The following is a 14,699-nucleotide window of genomic DNA, read 5'->3' as shown; positions in this document are numbered from 1 at the left end:
GAAGATATGTTGCAGCTGATGGATGAGAGTAGAAAGTACAAGAATGCTAGTGATGAAGAAAGTAAAAGGACCTATCGGCAATTAAGGGATACTATAAACAGGAAGTGCAAATTAGTGAAAGAAGAGTGGATTAAAGAAATGTGTGCAGAAGTGGAAAGAGAAATGATCATTGGTAAAGTAAACGGAGCATACAGGAAAGTTAATGAAAATTTTGGGGTACATAAATTAAAATCCAATAATGTGTTAAAGATGGTACACCAATTTATAATACGAAAAGTAAAGTCGATAGGTGGCTGGAATATATTGAAGAGTTATATGGAGGAAATGAATTAGAAAATGGTGTTATAGAGGAAGAAGAGGAAGTTGAAGAGGATGTAAAGGGAGATACAATACTGAGATTTGAATTTAACAGAGCATTAGAGGATTTGAATAGTAGAAAGGCTTCTGGGATAGGTAGGGTACCATTAAAATTACTGGGTAGTATAGGTGAAGAAATGATTGTACAAACTGGTGTGTAATATTTTCGAAAAAGAGGAAGTTCCATCAGACTTCAAAAAGAGTGTTATTGTCATGATACCAAAGAAAGCAGGAGCAGATAAATGTGAAGAGTACAGAATAATTAGCTTAACTAGTGATGCATCAAAAATTTTAACTAGAATTCTGTACAGAAGAATTGAAAGAATAGTAGAAGTGTTAGGAAAAGTATAGGGACAAGGGAAGTAATTTTAGGGCCCAGATTAATAGTAGAAGGAAGATTAAAGAAAAACAAATTTAATACATGGCATATCTAGACTTAGAAAAAGCATTTGATAACGTACACTGAAATAAAATGTTGAACATTTAAAAAAATTTAGGGTGTAAGTATAGAGGTAGAAGAACAATTGCTAACATTTACAGGAACCAAACCAAGAAAGAAGTCGTATTAAAAAAGGGAATTGGACAAGGATGTTCCCTGTCCCCGTTACTTTTTAATCTTTACATAGAACTAGGAGTTAATGATGTTAAAGAACATTTTAGATCTGGAGTAACTGTGCAAAGTGAAAAGATGTAGATGTTACGATTTGCTGATGATATAGTAATTCTAGCTTAGCGTAGTATAAGTAGGAGCCATATAAAACACCAAATAGCACAGGTGAAACTAGCACACCTGTGTTCATCAGAAATATAATTTGCTTACATCAAAAATTAATTTAAACATCAGGAAAATATTTTTGAAAGTATATATTTGCTCCTAACTTATACTTCCATACAAAGCTATGCCTTGTAGCTTTATATAGAAGAAAACTTGAATGATTGGAGTACCTGAGTTTTTGAAATATGGTGCTATATGAGATGGTTAAAAATCAGATGGGTAGATGAAATGACAAATGAAGAGGTGCTGTGGCAAATTGTTGAAGAAAGAGACATTTGGAAAAATATAGTTAAAGGTATAAGCCACATCTTTTCTGTTAGGGATGAAGGATGTAGGGATATACTGAAATGAAACGAATGATACTAGTTAGGGAATCTTGGGAGAGCTGCATCAAATCAGTCAAATGACTGATGACAAAAAAAATATAATAATAGTTGAATAGATATAAATTAAGTTAAAATAAGAAAACGAGCTTAATACATATTGATTTATTTTATTTGCGTTTCTTCAAAATTTAAAATATTAAGCGATTATATTTAAAAGTCTTATTTTAAGTTGATTTTCTAAATACATAAAAAAAAATTATTATGAAATGTCAGGTAACCAGTTTAATACTTTCTATTTGAAATAGATAACTGTGTTGTTTTAACAGTTATCCATATGTTAATTTTATTTTCCTTTTATGTATCCTTACCCAATTTATATATAAATTTTGAAAATAAATTGTTTTAGAATTTTTGAAATAAATAAAATAAAAATAATAAACAGATAAATCAATTTTATTGAAGTTACATTCAAGTTATATTTTAGTAATAGTAAGAATTGAAGAATGCTACCAATTCTTGTAGCAAAATTGCCTGTCCATACCCAATGGAACAGGAAGGTACTAAACCAATGTTGCTTCAGTTTGTAGACATTATTAAGTTTCTTTAGAAAGATAATTACAACTTAAAATATTCAAAAAATAAATAAATTAGATTAAAATCGTATTTATGTCTCTCTTACATATTTTTATAAAAAAAAAGCATGCAATAAATAAAAACATTTTTTCATTGCTTTCATTCAGTATAGTCAGCCTCTACCTGATACCATAAATTATGTACATCTCTCTTATAATAAATTGGATGCCTGAGAAAACTCTACCTTTGAAATTGCTTTCAGTTTTCTTTTCAATGGTCTTCTGAAATATTAAAACAACATCCTTGAATGTTCCTTTAATTGCAACATTCATTTTTTTGAGAAAAAAGAAGTTGGCATATGCTAAACTTGGCAAGGTAAGTCATGCCATAACATCAAGAGAATCCTTATCATTAAAAACAGAGAAACAACAATTAAAGAATGTGTTTCTTGTTATGCAGAAGAAACCAGGATCCATTTTCCTCAAACTCAAGCCTTGATGAATTAGAACATTATCAATTTTATAAAATTTGTCATTTGTTGTGTAATTAATTTGCACATATTCATGATTAATCCAACAAAAAGTTTTTTTTGTTTTTACTTTTGGCTTTAAAACATTCAATAAACTTGGTTTCCATTTGTGATTTGTACAGTCTCATTTTCTGTGCTTACAGTTTCTTTGGACTTAACCAAAGAAATATTACTCTTCTGAAGTATGATATTGATTGTTGGAACTCCTTCAAGAGATCAGAGTGAGTTTTAAAGTATAAAAATGGTCAGTCAGAAACGTTTTGGCGTCTGTCAATATGAGTAATACAAACCAATATTTATTAAATTAAAAATTCTGACCCTCTATATGAGTTTGTATTTTATAAATGTGCTGCTACCTTTCAAAAACAAATTAATTTTTTTTTAATATAACAACATCCACTCCTACTAAACTAGACAAATCCTTTTTTTATCTTAGCTCGAAAAAATATTAAGGCATTTATGAAAAAACATTTGTAATTTTAATATTTCATTTTTAATAAATTATTGATCATTTAAAAAATTTTTCCATCAAATGTATTTAAAATGAAATTAAAAGATCTTTTACAGTGTGTATGTAAAATATTTAAGTAATACTCATAAAAAAATAAAACCCTGAATTGTTTGCATCTTAGTTAAATATGTACAAGTAATATGTGCTTGAATAGTTTGTATTGCTATTATTTTAGTTCTACTTTTATTTATGTAGTATCTTCTTATATTTGGTTTACTATTATTTCATATTATTATTTTTTAAGTATTAACATGTATTAAGTATTAACAATGGTATAGCAGTGACATACAGGCTAATCATTCAAGCTCGCTGTTACGTGGTGGCTACTGAACACTGTAAGTTTACATTAGGGAATGGATAGACATTTTCTTCAGAAATGAAAAAAATTGTCCAGCATCTGCCCGAACAGATTAAGGGAAACCATAGATAATTAATTCTCATAAAAAGATAATATATAAAACCTTCATGAGAATTAATTATCTGTGGTTTCCCTTAATCTGTTCGGGCAGATGCTGGACAATTTTTTTCATTTCTGAAGAAAATGTCTATCCATTCCCTAATGTAAACTTACAGTGTTCAGTAGCCACCACGTAACAGCAAGCTTGAATGATTAGCCTGCATGTCACTGCTATACCATTGTTCTCTGAAACATTGACATACCAATATTAGTCATCTCTTAGAAGCATAAACATGTTCAATTTATCTTAGATAGTAATCGGTGTCTCTCCAAGCTTGTCGTTACTTGGCAGTGACTGTACATGTTATTAAATAACAATTTAAATAAAATATTTATTTATAATTTATTTAGGATATCGCAGTTGTAATTGATGTCGTAGGTAGCTATGTGTTGCTCACATGATTAGGTATATTGTTAGAAACAATACACCAGATAGCAGCTGTGAGACAGAATTAAGGAACGAATAAAATAAAAATTTAATTGGTATGGCTTGCCATCAATTTTTTATCTTTCATATCATAGTGGAAGTGCCTCATTGCATTAGAGCACATTAAAAATTAAGCTCCTAGGTGGAGTACATGTTTCACTGACCGGCACTGCTAGGATGTAGTTTCTAGTAAGTTACGATGAATATGTAACAAATTCCATCAAGACAACCTAAAAAGAAATTTTTTTTTTGTGGGATTATAATTATAGTATTTAATAATATAAATTTATAGTATTAATATTTTACTGTTTCTGTTTCAGAGTAAAAAATCTAAGGACAATGTTTCTGAAAAAAAAGGAAAAGTAGAGGAAGCTATGAGGGATGAATTATAATGGGCGAAAATCAATTAAGTAAGTTTAATTATAAACAAAATAAAGAAAGCAAAATGAAAAAAGATATACGTCGTTGGTTATATTTATTGTGTTTTATTGACTTATTTGGTGCCAGTTGCATTATACCCATTCTGGGTGCACATTTGAGGACTTTAGGGTTTTCTCATTCTTTAGTTGGTGCTATAAGTTCAGCTTATGCTGGAACTCAGCTACTTTCTGGACCTATTGTTGGTAGTTGGAGTGATAGTTATGGGCGTAAAGCAGTCTTGTGCTTTACATTATTAATATGCGCCTTATCGTATTGTTTATTAGGAGTTGCTACTTCATTTATGTTAGTATTATTTATAAGAGTTATTTTAGGTTTAATGAAACATACCCAGACAATATGTAAAGCATTAGTTGCCGATGTCATTTTAGATAAACAACCAGAAATTCATGGAACATTAAATGCTGTTGCTGCTTGCGGATTTATGTTTGGCCCTGTTATCGGTGGTCATATTTCAGAATTTGATAACGGATTTCTATTGATTTGTTTTATGACCGGTTCATTGTTCTTATTAAACACTGTAATTGTATTTTTTGCATTCCCAAATTCTGTTCTGGAAAATAAATCTGATAAAATCCAGAATAGTCCTTCACTAACATCTAGCATTTTTTTTGTAATACATGACTTAATAGTTCTAATTAAAGAGTTACTAACACTAAATGGCAGTAAACATAATATAAACCCATAAATATTAAATGAAAAATACATTGATATAAATGACAGAGATAAAATTATAAATAAATGATTGAGTTTTGAGAAGTTTAATGAATTTCTTAAATCTTTTGGATACAATTTATTAAATAATTCAATCTGCATTCCAGATGCAGCTGTAACTAAACCCTGAAATGAGATTGTATAACCTATGTATTTAGGCGATATGTTAAAAGTATGTTCAATAAACACATAATAATTTGAAAAAAATACAGAAATACTATGTGTTTATTGAACATACTTTTAACATATCGCCTAAATACATAGGTTATACAATCTCATTTCAGGGTTTAGTTACAGCTGCATCTGGAATGCAGATTGAATTATTTAATAAATTGTATCCAAAAGATTTAAGAAATTCATTAAACTTCTCAAAACTCAATCATTTATTTATAATTTTATCTCTGTCATTTATATCAATGTATTTTTCATTTAATATTTATGGGTTTATATTATGTTTACTGCCATTTAGTGTTAGTAACTCTTTAATTAGAACTATTAGCACAGAATTATTGTTAAACAGAAGCAGTGCTCGGCATAGAGGTTCTCTAATGGGCACATCGAATAGTATTTCTTCATTGGCCAGAATGTTAGCACCTTTATTAACCGGTCTTATTCAAGATTTTTCTACTTCTTCTAGTATTATGATTTGGGGATTTATTCTTTCGTTATCAGGCAGTTTTATTTCAGCTACCTTAAAAGTCAGTTATATAAGGAAAGAAAAGACTACTTAAAATAAGTAATTGTAGAAAAAAAGATTGGATTGGATTTTATTAAATTATGAATTATCTAATTTAATAAAATCCAATCCAATCTTTTTTTCTACAATTACTTATTTTAAGTAGTCTTTTCTTTCCTTATATAACTGACTTTTAAGGTAGCTGAAATAATTCATGTATATAATTATTTTAAAATTTTGTAAATAAATTACTGTGATGCCTTTTTTAAAAAATAAAATTATGTTTTTCATCTTTAAAACACTGAAATTTAAATTCTGGGTCAGAACTGTTCATTAACTGTTAAATTGTGAGATTTCATATTTACTTACTTTGATATTTTCTTCAATATTCCCATAAATGGCCCAGAATATAATTCTCTGAGAACTCCTACCATAAGTTTTGTTATTTATAAGGTAATATTTTTCTTACCAACTTTTTTCATCAATTTTTATTACAATTAAATTAACTTTTTTTTTTTGTACGACTAATTTGACAACCTAACCATTAAGGTTCTTTAATGTTTTAATCCTCTATAAAGTTCTATATAATAATATTCCTTATGAAATTGCTGAGGTATGGTATTTATAAGAGTAGTAGAAAATCTTGTAACATTTAAATTCAGTTCCACTCTGTTTAACATGCTTATGGATTCACAAATCAGTGATTTTGTTTTTACGATATTCAGTTAGTATAAAGTTTCTTTTGTTGTCACTATGTTTTAAGGTTATTAAGCTTTTTTATTGTTTATCTACATTTTTTTTTAATGAGTATAAACAATTTGTGTTTTTTTGTATTCAAGAAGACAAGTCATATTTTATAGTAGAACACTTAAATCAAAAATGTGTCTTTTGATAATTAAATTAACGTATTTACAAAGTCTGAGAATTTACACAAAATTTACAATATAAATCATAATAACTCGCTAAAAACAAAAACAAAACTTCATAGAATAATGTATATTTACTTATCTTGTAGAATTTATTTATTTATTTATATAACAGTTTGTTCCATTATAATTTTTGCAAATGTCAAAAAACTCTTAAACATAAACCAGTTATTTAAAGTGATTAAGTTCAAACATCGGGACTTAGTACAAATATAGTAAACTATATGTTTCTGTATGCTTGAACATAGTTCAGGCATGACACCGAAATTATTCAAAATTTGTATAACAGTAATTAAAATATGAATAAAAATTATTATTTAACACATGCAGTGATTTTAGTGCAGTACCTGCAGCAGTGCAGATATATTATTTTTTTCTAGTACCCTTATTCTGCACATCCGTGGTGAGCTTAACATCATTCAGTTACACAGAAGCTTAATTTTGTAATCAAAATTGTACTTTTGATTAAAAACAGTGTGGTATATTGTCTTGCATTTATTTTAGTCATATTTCATATTGGAGATTTGATTTATGGAGTGTTTGGCTTATCATAGGCATAGATGAGAGTATAGAAAATCATTTATGTTTTTAGCAATATTATGTCGAGGGTATTTTTTACTGTTACCAGTAGCATTATAGTGGCTAATATTTTTAAAGTGTTAATATAGAATTTGAATTATTTTATAAAATTTAATTCATCATTTTTTATAAAAAAAGGATTTTTTCTTTAATATCTGATTTTCAGGACTATTTTTCTTGATGTTTATTCCCATTTTAACTGCTTTTGCTAGTTGATATTATTATAGTAAATATCCTAAATAGTTTATGAAAGTTCTTGTTTTTTTTGCATGTAGTGAGTGGGATTACATAGACCATCTGAATCCGTACAAAAATGTTAATTGCAAACCATTAATTGAACATTTTTATAGATGTTAATAAGTGATAGGACTGTTTATTTGTGTGTACATTTGTATAAACTGTATCATTTATTGTGACTAGTTAAAGTTAATTACTTTAAAGCTGTAATCTTCTAATAACACGTTGGTTAACAATCTTTGACCATTTTTATTATAACAAAAAAATTAATCATTATTTGTAAATAATTATAATTTTATTTACTATTTTATTACTATTATAATGTTAAAAAGTTATTTTTGTGTATAATAAATAAGTATTTTATTTCATATTTTGTCATGTGATATAATCTAGTTTATCAAGAAATCATTTGTTTATAATTTCTACTTCATTAATTTCATAAAATGCTTACAACCAGACTGTTTTTATATAGAACAACTCAACAATACTTAAAATTATTATTGTATATGGTATACAGTAAGTACTATATATTTATATTTCTACTTTTGTAATTTTACATTAATATATATATATATTTTTTTTGTTAAATTTGAATAAGTAAATCTAAAATAGTAGAAATCTCTAAAAGAGGTTACTTTTTTGATTTCAGTTTTGTGTTTTTTTTTGTGTACGTATAATTTAGTATAATATGTATTGTTGAATGCTGTATGTTGCAACAGAATTCTTAAGATTATTATATGTTAAATTAAACTGATTTTTTTGTGTGAAATTAATATAAGATCTTACTTATTCTCTACTTTTTTTAAGGGGAATTTTTATAATTATAAATAGATAATACAGTTTATTTTGTATGTGATACTAGTGTATTGCTCTAAATGAGCTTTTCCTATATCGTAGAAATTATTACTATTTTTGAAGTTATTTTTGTATTAATTAAATAAATCTTTTCTTTCATATTTTGTTTTTATATTATCTGGTTTATCAAGAATTCATTTCTTTGTAATTTTCATGACATTAATTTCATAAAACGTTTACACTATGACTGTATTTCTGCAGAATAACTCTTAACAATATGTAAAATTCTTCTTAATTTAGAAATTATCTGTCCTCTCCTTCCTTGAGTGGCTCGGATGAGTCATTTCTCTCTGTACTTCCGTTGCTCCGCGGAATAGTTCTTCTTTGCGAATAACTTCCTATACAATTTACGATATTTACACATGAATAATAATTATTCTATTTTATTTTAACATAAAAGTTATGATATAATCTTTACATTATAGTTAATGATGTTCAAATTAGGTGCAAGAATATACTAATTTATAATTGGTATTGTCCAATTAACGATATTTACTGATATTTTGTAAGAATAAATTGTTACAAATGAAAAAATTAATAAATATTCAAGTAAATTAATAACTAAAGTATTATAAGTCATTAAATATTTGATGACATGATAATAAATAATTGTTTTCAATCAAACATATTATTTTTGTTAAGGTAAATGAAATATACCCGTAGTTTAAATTGAAATATAAAAATTATTAATTTACAAATTAACAAAAAAATATTATTGAATAGTTTGCTATTCAATAGTTATTGAATATTATTCAATAGTTGTGAATAATATGCAGATTGTAACACAACGAGCAACCCAAGAAATAAGCGGAAATGGCACACACAGAAGGACATCCAGATTCAGAGTGGAAGAGGCACACACGAGCCACCACACATTCATGCACCCCACATTCATACATCCCCCCACACCTTCATTCACGCCCCCCAACCACACACACATTCACGTCCCCTAACCACACACACATTCACGCCCCCCAACCACACACACATTCACGCCCCCCAACCACACACACATTCACTCACACATTCACACCCCCCAACCACACACACATTCACTCTGTGAGTCGTATATGTCTGATCTTCAATGTCTGGGGTAATTCCGGTGTGTCGCGTCCTCTCCTTCCTTGAGTGGCTCACTTCCGTTGCCCCGTGGGCTGGTTCTTCTTTGCGAATAAATTCCTATACAATTTACGATATTTACAATGAATAATAATTATTCTATTTTATTTTAACACAAAAGTTTTTATATAATATTAATATCATATTTAATGATGTTCAAGTTAGGTGCAAGAATATACTAATATATAATTGGTATTGTTCAATTAATGAAATTTACTGATATTTTGTAAGAATAAATTGTTACAAATGAAAAAATTAATAAATATTCAAGTAAATTAATAATTAAAGTTATATAAGCCATTAAATATTTAATGATACATGATAATAAATAATTGTTTTCAATCAAACTTATTATTTTTGTTAAGGTAAATGAATTATACCTGTAGTTTAAATTGAAATGTAAGAATTATAAATTTACAAATTAGCAAAAAAATAGTATTAGCATTCACTAAGTTATAGCATTAAAACTAGTTGATACAATAAAGAGTAATCTTGAAATGGTGTCTTCAGATCATGTCGGAAATTGCAATTGAAGATGTTGTGAATAATATGCAGATTGTAACACACACGAGCGACCCAAGAAATAAGCCGAAATTGCACACACGGAAGAACATCCAGATTCAGAGTGGAAGAGGCATACACGAGTCACCCCACATTCATACATCCCCCCACACACCCACATGCACTCACACAAACACACACTCATTCTCTCACACATTCACGCCCCAAATCACATACACATTCACGCCCCCCAACCACACACACATTCACTCTGTGACTCGTATATGTCTGATCTACAATGTCTGGGGTAATTCCGGTGTGTCGCGTCCTCTCCTTCCTTGAGTGGCTCGGATGAGTCATTTCTCTCCGTACTTCCGTTGCCCCGTGGGGTGGTACTTCTTTGCGAATAAATTTCTATACAATTTACGATATTTACAATATATAATTGGTATTGTTCAATTAATGAAATTTACTGATATTTTGTAAGAATAAATTGTTACAAATGAAAAAATTAATAAATATTCAAGTAAATTAATAATTAAAGTTATATAAGCCATTAAATATTTAATGATACATGATAATAAATAATTGTTTTCAATCAAACTTATTATTTTTGTTAAGGTAAATGAATTATACCCGTAGTTTAAATTGAAATATAAAAATTATTAATTTACAAATTAACAAAAAAATATTGAATAGTTTGCTATTAACAGCAGTAGTTAAAAGTTATTAACAATAGCATTAGCATTCACTAAGTTATAGCATAAAAACTAGTTGATACAATAAAGAGTAATCTTGAAATGTTGTCTTCAGATCATGTCGGAAATTGCAATTGAAGATGTTGTGAATAATATGCAGATTGTAACACACATGAGCGACCCAAGAAATAAGCGGAAATGGCATACACGGAAGAACGTCCAGATTCAGAGTGGAAGAGGCACACGCGAGTCACCCCACATTCATACATCAAACCACACACCCACATTCATACATCCACCCACACACCCACATGCACTCACACAAACACACACTCATTCTCTCACACATTCACGCCCCCAACCACACACACATTCACGCCCCCCAACCACACACACATTCACTCTGTGACTCGTATGTGTCTGATCTACAATGTCTGGGGTAATTCCAGTGTGTCGCGTCCTCTTCTTCCTTGAGTGGCTCGGATGAGTCATTTCTCTCCGTACTTCTGTTGCTCCTAGGGGTGGTTCTTCTATGCGAATAACTTCCTATTATTATTCTATTTTATCTTAATACAAAAGTTTTGATATAATATTTATATCATATTTAATGATGTTCAAATTAGGTGCAACAAAATGCTAATTTATAATTGGTATAGTTCAATTAATAAAATTTACTGATATTTTATATGAATAAATTGTTACAAATGAAAAAATTAATAAATATTCAAGTAAATTAATAATTAAAGTTATATAAGCCATTAAATATTTAATAATACATGATAATAAATAATTGTTTTCAGTCAAACTTATTATTTTTGTTAAGGTAAATGAATTATACCTGTAGTTTAAATTGAAATGTAAAAATTAATTATTTACAATTTAACAAAAAAATATTATTGAATAGTTTGCTATTAACAGCAGTTGTTACAAGTTATTAACACTAGCATTAGCATTCACTCAGTTATAGCATAAAAACCAGTTGATACAATAAAGAGTAATCTTGAAATGGTGTCTTCAGATCATGTCGGAAATTGCAATTGAAGATGTTGTGAATAATATGCAGATTGTAACACACACAAGCGCCCCCAAGAAATAAGCGGAAATTGCACACACGGAAGAACATCCAGATTCAGAGTGGAAGAGGCACACGCGAGTCACCCCACATTCATACATCCACCCACACACCCACATGCACTCACACAAACACACACTCATTCTCTCACACGTTCATGCCCCCAACCACACACACATTCACGCCCCCCAACCACACACACATTCACTCTGTGACTCGTATGTGTCTGATCTAAAATGTCTGGGGTAATTCCAGTGTGTCGCGTCCTCTCCTTCCTTGAGTGGCTCGGATGAGTCATTTCTCTCCGTACTTCTTTTGCTCCTAGGGGTGGTTCTTCTATGCGAATAACTTCCGACACAATTTTCAGTATTTACACATGAATAATAATTATTCTATTTTATTTTAACACAAAAGTTTTGATATAATATTTATATCATATTTAATGATGTTCAAATTAGGTGCAACAAAATGCTAATTTTTAATTGGTATAGTTAAATTAATAAAATTTACTGATATTTTGTATGAATAAATTGTTACAAATGAAATAATTAATAAATATTCAAGTAAATTAATAATTAAAGTTATATAAGCCATTAAATATTTAATAATACATGATAATAAATAATTGTTTTCAATCAAACTTATTATTTTTGTTAAGGTAAATGAATTATACCTGTAGATTAAATTGAAATGTAAAAATTAATTATTTACAATTTAACAAAAAAATATTATTGAATAGTTTGCTATTAACAGCAGTTGTTACAAGCTATTAACACTAGCATTACCATTCACTAAGTTATAGCATTAAAACTAGTTGATACAATAAAGAGTAATCTTGAAATGTTGTCTTCAGATCATGTCGGAAATTGCAATTGAAGATGTTGTGAATAATATGCAGATTGTAACACACACGAGCGACCCAAGAAATAAGCGGAAATGGCACACACGGAAGAACATCCAGATTCAGAGTGGAAGAGGGACACGCGAGTCACCCCACATTCATACATCCACCCACACACACCCACATGCACTCACACAAACACACACTCATTCTCTCACACATTCATGCCCCCAACCACACACACATTCACGCCCCCCAACCACACACACATTCACTCTGTGACTCGTATGTGTCTGATCTACAATGTCTGGGGTAATTCCGGTGTATCGCGTCCTCTCCTTCCTTGAGTGGCTCGGATGAGTCATTTCTCTCCGTACTTCTGTTGCTCCTAGGGGTGGTTCTTCTATGCGAATAACTTCCTATACAATTTTCGGTATTTACACATGAATAATAATTATTCTATTTTATTTTAACACAAAAGTTTTGATATAATATTTAATGATGTACAAATTAGGTGCAAGAATATACTAATTTATAATTGGGATTGTTCAATTAGTGACATTTACTGATATTATGTAAGAATAAATTATCACAAATGAAAAAATTAATAAATATTCAAGTAAATAATACATGATAATAAATAATTGTTTTCAATCAAACTTATTATTTTTGTTAAGGTAAATGAATTATACCCGTAGTTTAAATTGAAATATAAAAATTATTAATTTACAAATTAACAAAAAAATATTGAATAGTTTGCTATTAACAGCAGTAGTTAAAAGTTATTAACAATAGCATTCGCATTCACTAAGTTATAGCATAAAAACTAGCTGATACAATAAAGAGTAATCTTGAAATGTTGTCTTCAGATCATGTCGGAAATTGCAATTGAAGATGTTGTGAATAATATGCAGATTGTAACACACACGACCGACCCAAGAAATAAGCGGAAATGGCACACACGGAAGAACATCCAGATTCAGAGTGGAAGAGGCACACGCGAGTCACCCCACATCCACCCACACACACCCACATGCACTCACACAAACACACACTCATTCTCTCACACATTCACGCCCCCAACCACACACACATTCACGCCCCCCAACCACACACACATTCACTCTGTGACTCGTATGTGTCTGATCTACAATGTCTGGGGTAATTCCGGTGTGTCGCGTCCTCTCCCTCCTTGAGTGGCTCGGATGAGTCATTTCTCTCCGTAGTTCTGTTGCTCCTAGGGGTGGTTCTTCTATGCGAATAACTTCCTATACAATTTTCGGTATTTACACATGAATAATAATTATTCTATTTTATTTTAACACAAAAGTTTTGATATAATATTTATATCATATTTCATGATGTACAAATTAGGTGCAAGAATATACTAATTTATAATTGGTATTGTTCAATTAGTGACATTTACTGATATTATGTAAGAATAAATTGTTACAATAGAAATAATCAATAAATATTCAAGTAAATTAATAATTAAAGTATTATAAGTCATTAAATATTTAATGACACATGATAATAAATAATTGTTTTCAATCAAACTTATTATTTTTGTTAAGGTAAATGAATTATACCTGTAGTTTAAAGTGAAATGTAAAAATTAATTATTTACAATTTAACAAAAAAATATTATTGAATAGTTTGCTATTAACAGCAGTTGTTACAAGTTATTAACACTAGCATTACCATTCACTAAGTTATAGCATTAAAACTAGTTGATACAATAAAGAGTAATCTTGAAATGTTGTCTTCAGATCATGTCGGAAATTGCAATTGAAGATGTTGTGAATAATATGCAGATTGTAACACACACGAGCGACCCAAGAAATAAGCGGAAATGGCACACACGGAAGAACATCCAGATTCAGAGTGGAAGAGGGACACGCGAGTCACCCCACATTCATACATCCACCCACACACACCCACATGCACTCACACAAACACACACTCATTCTCTCACACATTCATGCCCCCAACCACACACACATTCACGCCCCCCAACCACACACACATTCACTCTGTGACTCGTATGTGTCTGATCTACAATGTCTGGGGTAATTCCGGTGTATCGCG

At 29.5% G+C, this 14,699-nt stretch overlaps 1 protein-coding gene across 6 annotated transcripts in view; it reads left to right on the top strand.

Moving 5' to 3' along the window:
* The window catches only part of boca (LDLR chaperone boca), a 57,910-nt gene that overhangs the window by 23,106 nt on the left and 20,105 nt on the right, over positions 1-14,699 (top strand). For 2 of the 6 annotated variants that reach the window (XM_075375850.1, XM_075375854.1), the window contains 2 exons: positions 4,276-4,365; positions 7,564-8,481. In XM_075375850.1, coding sequence (XP_075231965.1) covers positions 4,276-4,347 — 72 coding nt within the window. In that variant the 3' untranslated portion in view covers positions 4,348-4,365; positions 7,564-8,481. Of the gene's footprint in view, positions 1-4,275; positions 5,278-7,563; positions 8,482-10,009; positions 10,387-13,480; positions 13,614-14,699 lie in introns of those variants that run through there. The other 4 variants (XM_075375853.1, XM_075375851.1, XM_075375852.1 and 1 more) reach the window with 4 other exon arrangements.

Source organism: Lycorma delicatula, chromosome 9 (genome assembly GCF_047948215.1).
Source record: "Lycorma delicatula isolate Av1 chromosome 9, ASM4794821v1, whole genome shotgun sequence".
Classification (NCBI taxonomy): Eukaryota; Metazoa; Arthropoda; class Insecta; order Hemiptera; family Fulgoridae; genus Lycorma; species Lycorma delicatula.
This window is presented reverse-complemented; position numbering and strand designations above follow the sequence as displayed.